Below are 19,577 nucleotides of genomic sequence, written 5' to 3'. Positions count from 1 at the left end.
AGCTTTACCAGTAGAAGGTTTTAGTGAGGAAACTGGCTGCTGTGTTCAGCCAGCTGCCACCGGTGTCTTGTTTAGCACCAGTGCGAGACACTGCGCGGTCGAGCTCTTTCTCTGGACTCTCGTCCTCTGGCAGGTAATCTGGCAGGTGGGAGTTTTCTTCCACCTTAGAGCCAGAGGTGCTGAGTGGAATGAGAACCTGTAACCATAGTTCAGCCACGTAAATAATAAACAACATAATAATTATAATATTTTATATATAGATATTCATATATAGATAGATAGCGGCTAGTTTAAATCACTGTATTCCACGGTTTTCCAGGAAGGGTGTTTATGAATTTATAGCAGTTATATTACAGCTGTATAAATTTCAGCTATTATTGTAAATGAGCAAGTCAACCCAATAAATCTAACAATGTTTTAACTTTTGAAAGTAAAAAATGTAAATACAATTGATATATTTTTTTATTACTTTTATTTTTTATTAAATTTTAATGTAATCAAATATAAACAGTAAAAGGTTATTTATTAATTATGTATATCTATGACAATGAAAAGCATGTCAAGGCATGTAAACATGTACATTATGAATTAACATTTGCATTAATCATACACAAATTATTTTTTAACATTTATAATTATGATTTATTATTCTTTTTTACTTTAATACATTTTAAAGTAATAATTAGCATTTATAATGAATTATATAATATTTAATTATCTTTTATTTTATTTTTTATTTTATTACATTTTAAGAATGTACACGTAAAAATCTGACCCGACCAGTTTAGCAGCAGGATATTGTTGAGCCATGTGTCATCATTCTCAATGTAAAACATATTTAAGTACATACTTAAAAGCAACAGCAACACCCACCTCTTCTCCATTTTCATTTTTCACCACCTGTTTAACTGAAAGCCCTTTTGTGGCAGCAATAGCAGTGGCCAAACTCTGAACAAAACATGTGCTTATTAGTTTTTCACACACATAATGAGAACAAAGTTGCTTTTATTAGTTGACTCTCTCCTCATATGTACCTCGGTGGGCAGGTCAGCACGGATGCGTACAGTACATCTCTTCAGCGCCATCTGGAATGTGAAGCTGATTACACCTTTGACCCTCAAAAGGGCTTCTTCACAGACACCTCTCTGATCCTGTCAACACAATACCACATGTGATTTCACCCAGTAATGTGCATAAATAAGAGAGAAACAGTTTACGATCCAGGTACGATTAACAAAGAGCATGTGTGACAGCTAGATATAGTACATACTGCCCCATCCAAGCCTTGTATGTGCAGGGTCACTGATTTTGCTTTCTTGTTTGAGCTGTTGATGAAGAACTGTGGTTTGTTGTTCCTCTTCTGTTGCTCTGGAGTCTGACAAGCCCGTCTCTGTGTTTGAGCACTCAACACTCCATACACCTCTTTTGCAAGGTCTGTAATATCAGTCGTCATGTCAGTCCTTCAAACAGTACAAAAGGGGGAAAAAAGATATAAAACATCATTAAAACAAGATTTTAAGAATAAGGAGAATTGATGGATTTTGCACAGTAATACAACGAAAAATAATTACGGTATAGTCAAATTTGATTTTATGGTAGTTTCAAGATATTCAAAATAGATCTTAGATCACTTAACCTACCAGTAAATAAAATAAAATAACAAAATCACCTCTCCATCAGTGTCTCCAGGCTCACCATCATGCCAAGCTCATTTTTCATGGTGTTGATGTTGCGGGGCGCTTCAGCCAGGTACCGCAAAGTCTGAGGAGACATAGCAAGAGAGGTTAGTACTTTAAGAGAGGCGGCCATATTCCACCCTCTTGATTTTGCTTTTGGGCTCTACTAGAATAGGGTTTTTATTAGGGCTGGGTATTGACACAAATTTCACAATTCGATTCGATTTCGATTCACAAGCTTGCAATTCGATTCGATTCCGATTCGATATTGATTATTTTGAATATCAGGTACAATACATGGCAAATTTTATCAAGAAAAACAAATCTCTTAACTAATGCTGTAAACTATGGGAGTCAGTTGTAGCCTACTAGGCTTCATTAGCCTACTATAATATTGAAGGTAAAAATCAACTGATTTGTATCTATACAAACACTTAAATTACACTTTTATTTATTTTTATAATAATAAAGTTATATGAAATATAAACATTTAAATGGTGGCTGCCATAAAATGGTGGCTGACTTGCCAGATTTATTCAAACATGCATTAAATATCGAAGAACATTAAAAATTATAATGAATATGTAATATGGTGCATATATTTAGCAAAATGCTTCTCTTTAGAGTTAATATTTCTAGCCGACTAACGAGTTTATGGTCACATATGGTTTTTCTGAGGTAAATGTGACGTTACATGACATTGTTTACAAGTTGTTTTACTGACGTCTTTCCACGGTTGAAACACTGATTGAGCGATTCCATGTGACATGATACGGATTGCGATAAGTTGTACTCTATCTTTTAACAAACTTTCAGACGTTCATTTATGTTTATTTCGTGCTGTAACTGGTATTATTAAGGCGGAAGAGAAGATCATGTGCGCTCCGCGCTGCTGCTTCTCTTGAGCTGAACTGAGCCAGAGCGATCTCACGCCACAGCGCCAAAACGGTATTTATGTTTTTGAATTTCGTAAGAAAATTCAAAAACAAGACCGGCAAGACCGTTTTGTGTTTGAGGGCCCCCAAGTTGTGTTTTACTGTAACTTCAGAAGCTCCAGACACATGAGCAAAAGCGCCAATCTCATTGGTCGGATAGTTTTTGACTAACTAAAAAAAACGAACCCGAGGCGTTTTTAAAAAAAATGACGTTTTTACGCGTGGCGTTTTTCGCGTCGGTGTGCACACTCACATTGGCGCCCTTTGTTTAGTCACGAGGCATTAAACGTCGGCGAATATCGCGCGCGAAATTCGTCCCGGTGTGAACAGGCCTTAATAGTCAGTCCTCAGTGTGGAAGCTAGGGATGGGCATTATTAATCGACGATCGATAATTGATCATTAAGAATTTCGTCGATCATGTTAATTTGTTATCGATAAAACTAAAAAAAAAAAAAAAAAAAAAAAAAAAAAAAAATCCTTTCCTCTAAATCCTCGCTTGCCTGGCTTTTGCTACTCCGAGCTATGTCTGAACTTTGTATTTTGAGCACTTCTTGCGTTGCTTTTGCCTCTTCACGATGACTCGCTTGGTTTAGTCCTCAGTTGTAAGTCGCTTTGGATAAAAGCGTCTGCTAAATGACTAAATGTAAATGTAAATGTAATATGGTTGCGTTGCGTAATGTGAGCCTTGAAGCAATGAACCGCTGGATTGCACCACTGCAGACGGGTGGAAAGTGAACGGAATAAGTTGTTTCCCGGGCTGGTCAAGTTAGCGCAGAGGTACCTGTGCATCCCGGCAACGTCAGTCCCCTCAGAGCGGGTGTTTTCGGCGGCTGGACTGAAGAGTTTGTTTACACTCGACCTCGACGCGTCCGCACAAGCACGAGCAAAGGTGCGCGAGCCAAAAATGACGTCATTGCGGTATTCGGCGTTTTACAGGCGAGCGCGTGGAGTATAAACGCCTCGTCCGTTTGCGGAGAATCGCGCTGCAGAGCCAGGCAAAAGTATAAACGAGGCTTGACGGTCACCATGTTGCGGTCGCGTCTGACCCCAGGCCCAGTCCATGTCATCAACATGCTTATCTTTCTCAACAAAAATCAGTAGACTGGTGCAGAAGTTTTATGTGAGTTAATAGATATTTTTTTTGAGGCTTTGTTAAGTAGCCTAATTTGTTGCTAGGTAGGCTAATCTCTCTCACACTCTTTCTCGACTTCGTACCTTGGATAGTTTTGAGTTACATTGAGTATTATTATGTTTTTGGTTAAGTTATTGTTTAACATGATTTTTTTTATTATTATTTTGGAACAAACGATCGGGTCTCTGTTTGAGGACGCCAACTCGCAGCTGCAGGTTTTGTTGCTTTTTAGAGCACCGCAGCGCATATTTCAAGTTTAGCCGAATGTCCAGTTTAACTGCCGCAAGTTAATTATCTTGTAATAAAGATCTCATCGAGGAAAAACACGCTGTATTTTTGTATTTTCATTGCATTTTTAATTTATAAAAAGTTAAATAAATAATTAATTTTAATATATAAAAAATATTAATGATTAATCGATAGTCGATCGTTAATTCTCCCGACGATCGACTAAGAAAATTTAATCGAATGCCCATCCCTAGTGGAAGCATTTTGTTAAAATTGATAACGGGAAAAAGGTTGAATGCAAAGTTTGCAAGCAACAGTTCTCTTACGAGAGTATCTCTCGTACTGTGTAATAGCTTTACGCTAGGGGAAAAACTCTTTTCCACGAGATATTGAAGCCAAAAATTATCCTTAATTTTTTATTAATGTAAAACGCTTTGCAGCAGCAAGCAGACATAGGCGAAACAGCTCGCGCGCCTATTGGTTGCTCTTGCGGCAAATGCAGCAGCCTATCGAGAGAGACTCTGCGTGACGCAATGACCAATGGGGGCAATTCGCGCCCATATCGTCACGTCCCGCCAGAAAGGGCGTGGTCTCACCCTATAAATATGCTCGTTAGGCTGGTACAAGCTGATTTTTATCTCTTCAGCAACGCACACGCATCGCTGGATCCGGAGTGAGAAGCCGCGCCGTCGAAGCAAGCCTTTCAGCGGGACGAGCTCTGGAGTCGCTGGCCTCGCCGCCTTCAACTGCCATACCTGCTGCGCTTTCCGGCGTTCTATATCCTTTTATACTCTGTGTATCTTTACTCTGCTGAGAGTGTTTGCTCGCTTACTTGACGCGACTCACACTTCTCTTCACAAAAGAGCTGCGTCTTTTTAAAGATGCCATCCTGTGGCTCGTGCCGCGCCCCGCTCAGCGACGGAGACCGGCACGTCATCTGTGTTTCCTGCCTGGGTGAGGATCACGCGGCTCTCGCGCTCGCTGACGGCGGATGCCCTCATTGCGAGCTTTTGCCTATGGTGACTGAGGACTCGCCTGGCATCATTCTCCGAGCCTTCACCACAGCCCGCCGTGGTCCCGCGCCGCAAGAAGCGCCGCGCCCAGCGCGCACCCGACTCGCCGGCTTCGCTCGAGTCACTCACTGACGGACAACGGCCGCCGCCTGCCGCCGCGTCCGTCCACGAGTTCGACGAACCCACCGAGGCGTGTTCTCTTCTGGCATCCGATAGCGAGGATTGGGCGAGCTCCGTGGACCTCCCCTCCGCTAGCGTTCCCCGCCAGACCACTGGTAAGAGAACCGGCATTGAGACTGAGCTGATGCGTCTGCTCTCTCAGGCCGTGGAAAGCATCGGCCTCGATTGGGAGGCGCCCGCGCAACCGCCGCGCAACAGGCGAGCTCTGTGGACCTCCGCCTTCTGTCCGCGAGTCGTCAAGGAAACGGGCCAGCATCAAGACCGCAAGCCCTAAAACCGCGGCTAGCTTTCTTTACGTTATAAGAAATCTACCCCGCCCCCCATGGGCGTGCGTCACCGGCAAATGAGAAAAGAGTGTGTTTTAGTCCCCGCCGAGGCCGGACTAATCTCCATTTCTCAAACATTTCTCAGCTCCTAGTTTGAGCGGCTGAAAATGTCATTATTGCAGCAATGAGCCTGTTGTATAACACGCACACCTGCATACAAACGCCGACACACACAAAACTGTGATGACGCTCTCTTATCTGCTTGCGCTAGTGTAGTTCTCCCTGTGGCCCAGTGGCGGAACCCGAAGCTTTCACGCGAGAGACCCGTGTTCGATCCCGGCTCTCGCAGCAGATAAAAATTTAGTCTCGCCGCGGCCAGACTTCCACCGAAACTTTTCGCTCGTTCAGTTCCAGAAAATGCGACTGTTCCAGTGTATTTTGCAGTAAACAAGCTGGTACCACGGCCCGCTTGCCTGCACATAAAGGCCGTTTCCACGGCGACCCAGAAAAATCATGTAATCATTGTATTTCTGGTTTTCCGGCCACAGCCGATGGTGTTATAAGTGTAATAAAATGCTCACAGCCCAGTGTTCATTTCTACACACAAACACAGCCCGCCACGGTACAGGGCTCGCACAAATGAAATCGACGCATGTCAATTGTGCATTAAATGTAGTGAATGTGCCCACAACCCAGTGCCCACAAACACTACCACGGTTTCTGTAAAACGAAACCAACACAAGTCTTCCTAGCCTCCTACGAAATCGACGGTGTTTCAGTCTCGCCGTGGCCAGACTTCCACTGAAATTTTCGCTCGTTCAGTTCCAGAAAATGTGACTGTTCCAGTGCATTTTGCAGTAAGCAAGCCAGTACCATGCCCGCTTGCCTGCACACAAATGCTGTTCCCACGGCGACCCAGATAAATCACATAAATGGTGTATTTTCTGGTATTCCGGCCACAGCCGATGGTGTTATGAGTGTATTGAAAATGCCTACGACCCAGGGCTCATTTCTACACACAAACACAGCCCGCAAAAATGCAGGGCTCGCACAAACAAAATCGCCTCATGTCGATTGTGCACTAAATGTAGTGAATGTGCCTACGTCTCAGTGCCCACAAACACTACACACCACATGTCCCACGGGTTCTGTGAAAACGAAACCAACACGCATTCAGTCAGCTCAGGCCGAAGGTGTTTTTCAGTGCAGTAAATGTGCCCGCTGTCCTGCGCCCACATTCACTCACAGACATGTTAAGCCCCACGGGGCTCGCCCCGCTCTCTCTCCCTCAGCAAACTGCTATAAGGGTTTTGAGCGCGGCCAGGCTGCCCGCCGCGATCTGCGCGCCCCCCGCCTCACACACTGTAAACACAGTGTCTGCGTTACAGCACGCCGGAGCTCTCTTGCCGTCACTATGTCTCGGCCAGAGCCCAGATCTCATTCTACCCCTAGCTATTCACCCGAAAGTGTGGGCACAGCTTCCTGGGGTATCAGAATGGGGGCTGAACACTATAAAAAGAGGCTATTCGCTACAGTTCGCTCGACGTCCCCGCCGTTATACGGCGCGCGTCGAGACGACGGTGGAAAACGAAGTATCTCATCTACTTCGAGCCGAGATAGCGAAACTACTGAGCAAAGGTGCTATAGAACCTTTATCTCAAGCTCAGAGCAAAGGGGGCCTACACAGCTGATATTTTCTGGTACCGAAAAAAGATGGAGGTCTCAGACCCATTTTAGATCTGCGACAGCTGAACAGAGCGCTTGTGAAGCGCCAGTTCAGAATGCTTACGACCAGGAAAATCCTCGCGCAAGTGCGCCACGGGGACTGGTTTATGTCAATAGATCTGAAAGACGCCTATTTCCAAATACAAATAGCGTCCCATCACAGGCGATTCTTGAGATTCGCTTTCGAGGGCCAGGCATATCAATACACAGTCCTGCCGTTCAGCCTGTCCCTAGCACCTCGTACATTCACGAAGTGCATGGACGCGGCGCTCGCACCCCTGAGACTTCAGGGCATGCGAGTCCTGAACTACTTGGATGATTGGCTGATTCTAGCTCGATCACGATCGGAGCTCATAGAACACAGGGCCGCATTACTCGAACACCTCGAGGAGCTGGGCCTCACAGTCAATTGGGCGAAGAGCTCACTGTCTTCCCAGTCAGAAAATTTCCTTTCTGGGAACAGTGTTAGACTCGCTATCCATGACGGCACGCCTGTCACCAGAGCGCGGACTAAATATTCAGCGCGTCGCGAAATCCTTCCGCCACGGCTCGATAGTTCCGCTCAAAAGGTTTCAGAAAATGCTGGGGCTGATGGCCTCAGCGGCCTCTGTACTCCAGTGGGGCTTGCTTCGCATGCGCCCACTGCAGATGTGGCTGAAAGCGCGGGTTCCACCCAGGGCATGGACAGCGGGTCTGTTTCGCCTCAGGGTCAACCTACAGTGTGTTTCAGCTCTGGAACCTTGGAAAATAACCGACTGGTATCAGTCAGGTGTGAGTCTGGGGACCGCTTCGAGTGTGAAGGTGGTGTCTACGGACGCCTCCACCTCAGGGTGGGTAGCGCTGCTCGAGGGCAGACCGCTAGCTGGCCTGTGGTCAGAACGGGAAAAGCTCCTTCACATAAACTGCTTGGAGATGATAGCAGTCGACAAAGCGCTACGGCGTTTTTGTCCCCAGGTAACAGGCCACCACGTCTTGGTCCGGTCGGACAACATGTCAGTGGTGGCATACATAAATCGCCAGGGCGGCGTCAGGTCACGAAACCTTCACAGGCTGACGGAACGCCTCCTGGTCTGGGCTCAGCACAGCCTGCTCTCACTGAGAGCAGCGCACGTGCCTGGTCACCTGAATGTGGGACCAGACAGACTGTCCAGGAACAATGTTCCAGCAGGGGAATGGTCGCTGCACCCGCAGACGGTCCAGCTGCTGTGGAAAACGTTCGGCAGAGCACAGGTGGACCTATTCGCGTCCCACGAAAACGCTCATTGCCTGGAGTTTTTCTCGAAAAGCAAGGACGCGCTGGCTCATGTTTGGCCCCGCTGCCCCCTATATGCTTTTCCTCCTGTCTCGCTCCTGCCTCAGGTGTTGGAACGAATCAGGGAGAACGGATGCCCAGTGCTGCTCGTAGCTCCGCTCTGGACAAACCAGACGTGGTTCCCTGCCCTGATGCAGCTGACCAGCACTGCCCCATGGCCTGTACCATTGAGGAGAGACCTCCTCTCTCAGGCGGAGGGCTCGATTTGGCACCCTCGCCCTGAGTTGTGGTCCCTGCACGCATGGGCCATCAACGGGTACCCGCTAGCCTCCCAGAAGGAGTGTTAAACACGATCGCGCAGGCTAGAGCTCCGTCTACCAGGCGGCTCTACTCCTCGAAATGGTCTGTTTTCTCTGCATGGTGTCAAGCTCAGAGCTTTTCACCTGTGGAATGCGGGGTTTCGGAAGTGCTTTCCTTCCTTCAAGAGCTACTGGATAAGGGCAGGACCCCATCCACACTCAAAGTATATGTGGCGGCCATAGCAACGTTTGCAAAACCGGTGTCTGGCCAGTCGCTGGGGAAAAACGACTTAGTCGTGCGTTTCCTTAGGGGAGCTCGGAGGCTGAACCCTCCCAGGCCCCCTTCAGTCCCGACGTGGGACCTTTCCACGGTCCTGGAGGCCATGAAAGGCGCCCCGTTCGAGCCAATCCAGCTGGTGGACATGAAACACCTGTCGTTCAAAACAGTGTTTCTCATGGCTCTCGCTTCAGTGAAGCGCATAGGGGACTTGCAGGCGTTTTCAGTAAGCGCGTCGTGTATGGAGTTTGGGCCTAATGACTCGAAGGTCATTCTCAAACCTAAGCACGGGTATGTCCCGAAATCCCTCAATACACCGTTTAGGGCCCAGGTAATTTCCCTGTCCGCCCTTCCGGTTCTCAGTGAGGAGGAGGACGCGAGTCTCCTTTGCCCCGTCAGGGCATTGAGAGCTTATGTGTCACGCTCGTCTGTTTTCAGACAGACGGAGCAGCTTTTCGTTTTGTTTGGCGGGCGTTCCAAGGGACTCGCCGCCTCAAAACAGAGCCTATCCAGATGGATAGTGGATGCCATTGCGCTCGCTTACTCTGCAAAGGGCCTACAGTGCCCCTTGGGTGTCAGAGCGCACTCCACGAGAGGCGTGGCCTCTTCGTGGGCTTGGTCGAGCGGGGTTTCCCTGCAAGATATCTGTACGGCCGCGGGCTGGGCCTCGCCGTCTACATTTATAAAATACTATAACCTGGAGGTACCCGCCTTACAAGCTAAGCTTTTGGCGGTCTAAAATTCAGTGCTATCTGCCCCGCTGTGCGGCCCAGATGCTGAGTTTACTGCAGCCCCATGAGTGTTGACACACGTATGGCCACCCAGATCAGGCTGAAAGCTTTCACCCTGGCTGCGCGTTTTATTGTCATATGATAGCCCCGCTGGGTGCTTTTTTATAGGGAATGACGCTTCCAGCCTCTCTTCCTCCACTCTATGTGAGTTTATGGTGATTATGCACTACATGAGCCCTGGGCTTCGGCCCTTGGGACTTTGGTGTTGGATCCCTGTACGCACGGCGTGTTGCATTGTGTTCCCCTAGCGTAAAGCTATTACGCAGTACGAGAGATACTCTCGTAAGAGAACGTACTCGGTTACTAACGTAACCTCGGTTCTCTCTAGAGAGGGAACGAGTACTGCGTATCTTGCCGTGCTTGGAATACGCTCTGGTTCGCTTCAGCGATAAAAACCAGCTTGTACCAGCCTAACGAGCATATTTATAGGGTGAGACCACGCCCTTTCTGGCGGGACGTGACGATATGGGCGCGAATTGCCCCCATTGGTCATTACGTCACGCAGAGTCTCTCTCGATAGGCTGCTGCATTTGCCGCAAGAGCAACCAATAGGCGCGCGAGCTGTTTCGCCTATGTCTGCTTGCTGCTGCAAAGCGTTTTACATTAATAAAAAATTAAGGATAATTTTTGGCTTCAATATCTCGTGGAAAAGAGTTTTTCCCCTAGCGTAAAGCTATTACACAGTACTCGTTCCCTCTCTAGAGAGAACCGAGGTTACGTTAGTAACCGAGTACGTTTTCCACAGCTCGACGACAAACATGACATATCATCTAAAAATGGTAAGCTCACTTGTCTGCATTAGCTTGCCCTGTCTGTTTTGAGTAGGCTATATGAACATATCAGAATTTGCATATTTCAATGTTTTAGTGTGATAACCTAACTTTTTAATTTTTTATTTGGAGCCTAATGCGCAATTGCGCTGTGCCGACTGTTTGTGCTAGTTTTGAGTCTAAGATGCTTTATTTTTCAGTTATGCACTTTATTTAGTTTCTGCTCTTGATCTGGTTTGTTTAATAAATATAATTTTTTTATTGAAGTGGACGTGCCTTTTGTGTTTATTAAGAATAAAAGCTTTAAGTTAATAGTCTATTCGTGTCTCAGCCGCAAAGCTGATATGTTCAGCCTCGCTCTGTGCGAAGGGACATGCACAGAGCGGCTGAAATGATAGTGTCTGACAGTTATAACTTATAACATGTGACAAAAATAATTATCTAAATTATGTTGCATATTCCTCAACAGTTCTTGTGATGATATCACTAGTTGACAACATAGTACTATTTTCGGAAATCATAGGCTATGATATTGTGCAGGTGCACGTGATGCAACGCTGTCAGAGCCGACAGACTCGTGTGTCAGACTCATTTCAGTGCAAAATAATTAGGTCAAAAACGATTTAATATACTGCAAATAGCCTACTAGTTTATTATGTTTATTTATAATTCATTTAGGTGGACAACAAGGCTACTAAGTACTGCGCACTGTGCGCAGCTAATTAATTTAACGTTTTTCTTCTATCGTCATTTTTAGTCGATTTTTAATCGCAAATTTCAGGACTTCAGTCGACCAAGATTTTCTTTGGTTGAGTACAGCCCTACTAGAATGTTAAAAAAATATATATATATTATTGTTGCAGCACCTCTTGTCCCAGTCTATCAGTAACACTCTGTTTTGTTCTGGTCTCTATGAAGCACCACCTTCCAAAAATCACAATTTGCTCTGATTGGTTGTCACACCCCTTACCATAACTGCAAGTTTCAACACACTACTAATGCAACTCAACCAGGCCTGATCCCTTTTGCTGTGTAATCCCTTGGGCGGAAATTGTTTAAATGAGGGATATTGTGACGTGTACTTCCCTGGAAGAAAACTCAAGACCACAATCAAGGGGTTTCAGGGAGCAGAAACCACACTTACTGATATAGAGAATAACTTTCTTTGGAGTGACTTTGTAACTTTGCAGACCTTTTTCATGCTCATTACACACTAAAGAAAGTTGAACATGTAAAAAAAAAGCATAATTGGTCCTCTTTAATAAACAAAGTTTGCGTGCATTGACAGATCAGTGTACCTGAAGGGTGGCAAAAAGCACTTTAGAGTCTTTATGGTCTAGAAACAGCACTAGTCCGGGAAGGCAACCCTGGTCCTGAACAATCGCCTCCCGATTCTGTGGTTCTGATGCCAAGTCCCGCAGCTGTGTGACTACTGATAATGCGTCCATCATTTTTGTGGATACCTGAAACACCAAGGGATGAAGACAAAGCATTTAAAACATCTGATAACATAGATCGCCTTTTAAAAGTTGATCCTATACTTTCATTTATTCAAAACGGATCTCTTTGTTTTCTCACTGATTTTTATGTATTGTGATCATAACTTTTAATTTTAATAGTACATTAATAATAGACCCTTTAAATAGTATTATGTACTAAATATGGTGGCTTTGGGCGCATTAAACCATGTTTTTGTGTGTTTTATTCTATAGAGCTTTGACAAACATCTTTCAGAAAGGGCAACAGCTTCGGTCATGTGACCATTGACACAATTGTATTTTCTGCATTTTTAACCATGTGTAAAATACATATTTTAAGTCCTTCTCAAAAGCAATTTTGGTCACAAGTGGAATTAAAATAGTTAACAGAAAACATGTAATTACAACACAAAAGCTGAAGATACTAAGAATCGCGAGACAATCAGTTCCTTATACAGTAACGTTAACGTTAGTTAGCATTATAGCTAACGTTACATAGCTGGAATTCAGATTCAGGTTTTGCGGAACTTTACATCTCTGTAATTGAAAGAAATTCTATTTTTATTCATTTTAACCTTCTTATATGTCATACTTTGTGCAATATGTTGATTATGAAACTATAAAATTACAGTGTACTCACCACTGCCGTTACTTTTAACAACGCTCAGTCACACACACAAAAAACAAAACTTCCCACTGCTTCTGTTCAAACAAAACGATTGGTCGAAGGAGCTGACGACATTTCTAAATCGTTCAAGCTGATTGGCTACGGGCTCTTACCCGCCTCTCCGGACCAATCACAAACGCTCTCAAGCAAAGAGCTTTATTTGAGTTTACCTGCACGGAAAGCGTGATACAAGAGGTAAAGTGAATATTAGGCGTATCTTTGTAAATATAACCGTCATTTTATTATTAATACATGCATAGGTGTATTAATTAGATTGACGCGCAGATTAACGTATAGGTTTGACATACGCGTGTGTTCTCACGCACTCAGTGGTAGGATAGTGGCTGATGCTGATAAGTAATTAGTGCTGTAGTAGTTAATTACGCTTCTTTAGCATTTATGCCGTTCGTTTTTCCTCCTTATTTCTACTAACGTTGAACGTTTTAACGGCGTTTTGATGGCATTGAATGGAATGCAGCTGATTTGATCCCTCAGGTCACGTGGAGAAGTTTGCTGCAGTGTGTGTTGGTTCCGTTGGTTCATCTGTCAGCAGAAATCCAGCGTGGAAAACACCAGGATACTGTCAATGTCTCTGCTGGAAGACATCGTTGATCTACTGAGATGTGTCCTGGAATATTTTGGAGTGCCACCTGAAATGGTAAATATGATAATTCATTTAGTGTGACTATTTGCTCATAAACAACTCAATAAACGTGATGTTACATGCTCATTAAATGTAAGTTATAAATGCATCTTTTTAACAGTAACGTTACATCTTGAACACTGTTGTTGTAGTTGGTTCCAGTGTGGGACAGTACACATTGTGGACAGTACCGCAGCATAGTCCGTATGATTGGGACAAACCTTCCTCTCTATCCTCACCCACGGCTGCGGTTCCAGGTACTGTCTTTGAGAAAATGTGTGTTATGTGTTATTAAAGATCCACATTTTTTTTTTCCCCTAATTTTGAGAACGTTTCGAAAAAGTTAATTAAATAATCTACACTCACATCAGTGTTATTTTAGTATTATTTATATTGTGTTTATTAATATTTTGTATTAGTTTTTATATTTTTAGGTTTCATCCTTATTTTAGTTTTAGTATTTTATGTGCTTTTGTTATTTCAATTTTTTTATCTTTTATTTTATTTCTTTTTTTTAATTACTAAAACCAATTTGTAATAGTTTTTAATCAACAACATCAACTCACACAAGATAAAAACTAATTCATCTAATAGGAAAAAGCAGCTTTTGGACATTTGTTGAAAGCACAAAAACAATAAAAATGTGTATACAGCAAGTACACCTTTAACTTATATTTTATAGGGTTTTTTTTTATCCCAAAGGTGCTATTTAGCTGTTATTAAAATCAAATAAACTGTTTTTGCATATCGGAGAAAATATAGGCCTATAACATAAAGTATATCTTTTATAACTGGCTCATTTTGTAACACAAGCATAAAGCATAGGTACAGGCCAGGATATTACATGCATGTGTTCACTGGTATAAATTGTTAATGGTCTCTTCGCATGTTAAAGGCTTTGAAGGACTTAAGTGCACCTTCACTAATGTTCTGATTCTATGTTTCTAGATTCCTCTGCAGACATTCAATAGACAAGGGTATATTGATGTGTCAGTGGAAACGCCAGCCATTCCTACATTAGCGGATGTGCTTTGGCTGGTGGAGGATGAAGGAGACAGCCACACTAAATTCAGGTAGTCACACATCAGCAGCTGTATAAACACAAAGTTGTTTATTAATAGAGTGTATGAGTGCTAAATTTAGTTCTGAACATAAGTTTAGCCTGTTATGAGATTTCTTGATGGATTCTGGTCTTCACAAGAGTGTGTATACCGTAAGTTTTGTTTTGTGGAGAAAGTTCAGTGTCATCATGCCTTTCCATGTTTATAACAGAACTGCCGTCCCTCTGAGGAAACACTGTGTACAACAAGGTTTTGAGATTCCGTCATTGGGGCGTGAACGTTCGCTGTCCGTGTCTGTTCCGGCTCAGAGGAGAGGCAGGGTGCTGGAGCAGGACACCCAGCCAGAAGCCCTGCAGAAGATCTCAGCTCTGGAAGAGGAACTGCAGAAACTACGAGCACAGATCGCCATGATAGTCACAGTTTCAGCAGGTACCGTATGCTGTATGCCAATGCTGTGACTGACAGTTTGTTAGAGATTCTGTAAATGCAAAAATCTCATAAAATAAAAAGGCTATCTGTGGTGGCTACCAGTTATATTTTTAGCCACAAACCCAAATTGACTGAGAAAAGATTGTAATTTTTATTTCTGTTTATAGTGCTTAAGGGGGTCCAAAGTTGGAAATTCTGACTGTTGTGTTCTTAGCTGTATGTAGGTTCTCAACCTTTTTGACTCAAAGGTCCAATACAATATTCAAAGGACCCCCGAATAGATATTTTCGGTTTTGTCTGCTGTAATTATGACAAAGCTGCTTATTAACAGAAAACTAAGAATATTGATTTAATCAAATTAAAAGATATGATTTTAGTATCCAGGGTTTTTATGTGCTTTTTAGCATTTTAATTTAGCATGAAAGTTGCTCTGAAATCTATTCATAATAATTTAATTAATTTTTATTTTATTTTGGTTTTATAAATATAGTAATTGTTTAAAGTATTTTTGTATTCATTTGATTATTACAATAATTTATTAATTTAAATACTTGGAGACTGTAAGTCTACTGGTGTCGCTCTTGCAATTCTATGGCAAAAACAAGTAACAACAAAATAATTTCAGGCTGATCTTGATTATGTGAATCCGTGACTGTGACAATGTCATTCAGGCATTACAAAAAAATGATTGAAGGATACAGCAGTTAAAACTACATTTAACCCCTTAGAAATCTTGCATCCCGTGGAAGTAGCATAGCTCCATTGCTCATTTCACATATGAATGGGGTGTTTCTTAAAGGGACAGCAAAAAATAATTAAGGGCTAGAGAGTCTAAATTGACTGTTTTTGGAGCAAATAATCACTTGACTAGTGGAACGCAGAGGAAAAATAAAATGACTAAAAATGTATGATATATAACCCCTTTAATGCTTCACTTTGATACCTTGTAATAAAATAAAAAATATTGCTTCTAATAATAATATTCGATAGTCGGATTGAATGGGGAAAATGTTTTCCTTCTTTTTTTTTGTCCTAAGCTAATTGCATGCCTGAATGAATTGATTAATATTAGTGGACGTCAGGGACTAAATAAAATTATTATTATTAATTTTTCCAGGCCGTGCTGTTCTTCCAGCTGATCCTGGCACTCCATGCTCTACTCTACCTATTCCTATCCTCACTTCCACTCCTGTCTGTCCTCTTCCACCACCTCCACCCCCACTTCCTCCTCCGGCTATGGCCATCTGCGCGGAGGGGTCCGTGTCGGAGGTGATTCGACAAAGACAGGCAGCAAAAAGGGAAAAGCTTGCACAGTGTGATCCATCTCCGGGTACAGCGCCTGCCGCCCTGCCCTCCATGTTAGAGGTGCTGCGAGACCTGAATCAGGTCAAACTGCGTTCTGTCGAGAGGTATGAATCTAGCAGCTTTAATTTCGAAGCACGTCTAAGTTTAAAGATCAGTACTGAATGTGGGTTTGTATTTGTAGATCTCCAGGTGGAACTCCAGTAAGGAGTCGGAGGAGTAAAGGCGTAGCATGTTCATCTGACCCTGCAGCTCTCATCGCCGAAGCACTGAAAAAGAAGTTTGCACACAGAAAGAGAGACGATTCGTTTGGTAAAGAGAACCGCTCAGCTGAGCCCTCTCCTTTTAGCAGTCCAGACACTCCCCGGGTAGGTGGTCTTCCTCTCTTCCTCAAACAGGCAAAATAACACACCTCCTGTACCACTGTCATCTGAAATAAATGTTAAAGTACTCGATAAATAAAACAGCTGAGTATTTGGTGGTACAGGGGAAGGATGAAATGAGATATTTGTCAGATGGCGTCATTAGCTGTTACATCATATACAGTTTGTCAACATAACGCACAGTCTGTCAAATTAACAATATGGACTTGATGTAATCATGTGTAAACCAACAAATCAAACCGCAAGGTATCATCCAAACTGCCATTGTACCTATTGAATTCATTTACGTGCACAATCTTACACCGATTATACTTAATAACTTGACAAGTTGTAAGTTCATGTAAATCACTTAAATGCAGCTTTTAACAGATAAAAGTTAACGGTTTAGGGTAAAAAAGAAATGCAAAAGCTGTGATTAATTAAATTTGGTGTGTGTTTCAGAGTGAAGCGCGGCACTGTGTTCTTTTACACGCAAGCGTCTTATGATCCAGTGTTTTCAATGGCTCAAACCAAGTCTGTTCACAGTAAATGCCGCTAGATGCTAATTCATATCTGCATCTGCTCTGAGTTTGGGTCACTTATTGTGTGCATTTGGGAAAGCAGTATGCGCCGACCATCTTCCCAAAATTGTAATAAGCACTTGTAAACCGGCTGTTGTCAACAAAAGAGAACCTGCGGTTTTCTTGCATTGTCTTGCATCTGTGTGTTGTTGTGCATGTACACGCACTCATTGCTGTCGCTTCCGAGTAGTAAACTCCTTAGATTAGAGATAAGCACATTTATTGCAGGTTTGTGGAGGTGGGATTGGAGTTTCTGAGTGCCAGGAAAAGAAAACCATAGTTACCCAACCTGAGAAATTGACGCTAAACTAGCAGGAAGCAGGATTGATGCTGTATTTTTGAGTGCAATAATAGCAGTACATGTCTCATTTGAACCACTAGGGGAAGTGTGTCTGTCCAGAAACTTAATAGTGTTACATTTAGCCCAGCAGAGGGCAACATTTCATCACAGTGCAGCAGCCGGCGCATCAGCATTGATTGGCAGAATCTAAAAAGTTTAATTATGAAAAAAAAAAAAATTCCTATTAAAGTGATAGTTCACCCAAAAATTTAAATTCTGTCATCATTTACTCACCCTCAAGTTGTTCCAAACCTGAATGAATTTCTTTCTTCTGCTGAACACAAAAGATATTTTGAAGAATGTCGGTAACCAAACAGTTGATGGGCTCCATTGACTTCCGCAGTATTTTTCCCATACTATGGAAGTCAATGTATTCTGTGTTCAGCAGAAGAAATAAATCCATACAGGTTTAAAACAACTTGAGGGTGAGTAAATGATGAAATAATTTTCATTTTAGGGGTGAACTATCACTTTAATAGCAGTTTATGAGCACTAATGATTAAATTAAGCTCTTTAATGCTCAGATCTTTCTGAAACACTGGTGATCTTCCGTAAATGAGGAGACTTTCTTCACCATTTTCCAAATCTTTCCTACACTTGTGTTGGTGTAGCACTATTACACAATACTTGGACTGAACCCTTGACGTTTTGCTGTAAAATCTAGTTGAGAATGCAGTTTGATAATGCATTGTGTGCTGTTGTGACTTTAGTGTCGTATTGGTTTACAGATTCTCCATCACACCAGACGCAGCCAAGGACGCATTCACCTTTGACCCTTGACCCTTGTCTTCCATAATCAAAGTTGTCATGGACTGATGTGACGGACAGATTTCTTTTCAATGTATGTCTCTTTTTTTCCTTTTCCCCTTTCTCTCTGAATTTATCACATTGCCCGCCTCCTGAAAACACTGTGCATGTTTTTGAGATTTTTACGCAGGCATTGTAACTTTTGCACATGCTTATTTTTATTTGTAAATATTATATACAAATGACTTCTGAATGACTAAATCAGGTATTGATACAGGATGCAGGTAATTATGTCACGAGATGCTAAAAACTCAGTTTCTTTCAGCCACAAATGTGGTATTTAAATATGGTTTGATCTATGCAATGCCTCTTTTTATATTTTTATATTTTATTTAAAGCCTAGTTGGACAAACCAAGTTCTCAAAACAACTTACCAGTGATGTTTTAAGTTTAAAAAAATGGTACCTATTTTGCTAATAATTCGTTCATCCATGTGTCTGCTGTATTTTCATCCTCTCCTACAAACTGTTTATGCAGTATCACTATCAGAAGCAATAAACAAGTTACATGCCTTTCAAAGTGTTGTCTTCCACCCGTCAAGTGTGTACTATTACACAAACTAGTTTATTACACAGGTCTCTGGAATATTTGATTCTGCGGGGCAATCACACCATTCTGCTGTCTGATATTTCCTAATATTCACCGTTATCCATGGCAACGTTGTAAATAATAAGTACATCTCTCATACAGGTAACTAAAATCAGTACTGTTTTCACATCTCTTGTATCAAACCTATGTTTCTGCAAGGGAACAAATTATAAAAATAAAAAACTTTTTCTCACAGTTCTGAGGGGGGGGGGGGGGGGGGGGGGGAGTCAGCTGACAATTGACTTTCTGTATATACTCACAATTTTTGCTTTTTTTTTTCTCTCACAATTGCAAGGTCATATTCTGACTTTTTTTCTTAGAATTGTCAGATTAAAAAATTGCAATTACCTTTTTAAATTTAATTTTATTCCCGAGCAGAAATGAGCTTCCATACAAACCTTGGACTTGCAATCTCTCGTTTCATAAAAATGTAATTGGCACTAATTTGCGTCTCAGTTTTCAACTGTAGTGAAAATGACCTCAGAGGACTTTAGTATTAATATTACTGTAATATTGTTACAGGGATAATAATAAGCAAGATGTGTAATGTAAGTGGGCAGCCATTAGTTATTGCAAAATAAACCCAACTGAGTCTTGTATCGCCCTGAAAGGGTATATGTTGTGATCATGATTGGCTAACTGTACATTATTTTAATAATTTTAATTGCTTATCTCATTTAAAAATGCTCATAAATAAACATTTAATATATATATATATATATAACATACATACATGCATGCATACAGTGGAGAAAATAATTATTTGATCCCCTG

General features: G+C 42.4%; 2 protein-coding genes across 2 annotated transcripts; one reads left to right on the top strand and one right to left on the bottom strand.

Moving 5' to 3' along the window:
- Nucleotides 1-4: 4 nt before the first annotated feature.
- Nucleotides 5-12,769, bottom strand: armc1l (armadillo repeat containing 1, like). The gene is made up of 7 exons (XM_056239999.1): nucleotides 12,664-12,769; nucleotides 11,844-12,008; nucleotides 1,670-1,761; nucleotides 1,271-1,460; nucleotides 1,035-1,151; nucleotides 874-948; nucleotides 5-196 (listed from the first exon to the last, which is right to left on the bottom strand). The coding sequence occupies exons 2-7, from the start codon at nucleotides 11,994-11,996 to the stop codon at nucleotides 5-7; spliced, it is 819 nt and encodes a 272-aa protein (XP_056095974.1). The 5' UTR covers nucleotides 11,997-12,008; nucleotides 12,664-12,769.
- A 378-nt stretch (nucleotides 12,770-13,147) lies between these two features.
- mtfr2 (mitochondrial fission regulator 2) lies at nucleotides 13,148-18,734 on the top strand. The gene is made up of 7 exons (XM_056239987.1): nucleotides 13,148-13,348; nucleotides 13,486-13,590; nucleotides 14,282-14,406; nucleotides 14,606-14,823; nucleotides 15,941-16,232; nucleotides 16,310-16,493; nucleotides 18,137-18,734. Exons 1-7 carry the CDS (start codon nucleotides 13,277-13,279, stop codon nucleotides 18,179-18,181), a joined length of 1,041 nt encoding a protein of 346 aa, XP_056095962.1. The 5' UTR covers nucleotides 13,148-13,276; the 3' UTR covers nucleotides 18,182-18,734.
- Nucleotides 18,735-19,577: the final 843 nt, after the last annotated feature.

Source organism: Rhinichthys klamathensis, unplaced genomic scaffold (assembly GCF_029890125.1).
Source record: "Rhinichthys klamathensis goyatoka isolate OS25496 unplaced genomic scaffold, OSU_Roscu_1.1 h1tg000020l_1, whole genome shotgun sequence".
NCBI classification, from domain to species: domain Eukaryota; kingdom Metazoa; phylum Chordata; class Actinopteri; order Cypriniformes; family Leuciscidae; genus Rhinichthys; species Rhinichthys klamathensis.
This window is presented reverse-complemented; position numbering and strand designations above follow the sequence as displayed.

Bases quoted from the DNA above. Each gene is read 5' to 3' on its own strand.
- armc1l (XM_056239999.1), bottom strand. From the start codon at position 11,996: ATGATGGACGCATTATCAGTAGTCACACAGCTGCGGGACTTGGCATCA. The intron at 1,762-11,843 runs GTACACTGATCT...ATGTCTCCTCAG, and splicing joins TGCTTTTTGCCACCCTTCAG to ACTTTGCGGTACCTGGCTGA. The intron at 949-1,034 runs GTACATATGAGG...TGTTTTGTTCAG, and splicing joins GTGCTGACCTGCCCACCGAG to AGTTTGGCCACTGCTATTGC.
- mtfr2 (XM_056239987.1), top strand. From the start codon at position 13,277: ATGTCTCTGCTGGAAGACATCGTTGATCTACTGAGATGTGTCCTGGAA. The intron at 14,407-14,605 runs GTAGTCACACAT...TGTTTATAACAG, and splicing joins GACAGCCACACTAAATTCAG to AACTGCCGTCCCTCTGAGGA. The intron at 16,233-16,309 runs GTATGAATCTAG...TTGTATTTGTAG, and splicing joins AAACTGCGTTCTGTCGAGAG to ATCTCCAGGTGGAACTCCAG.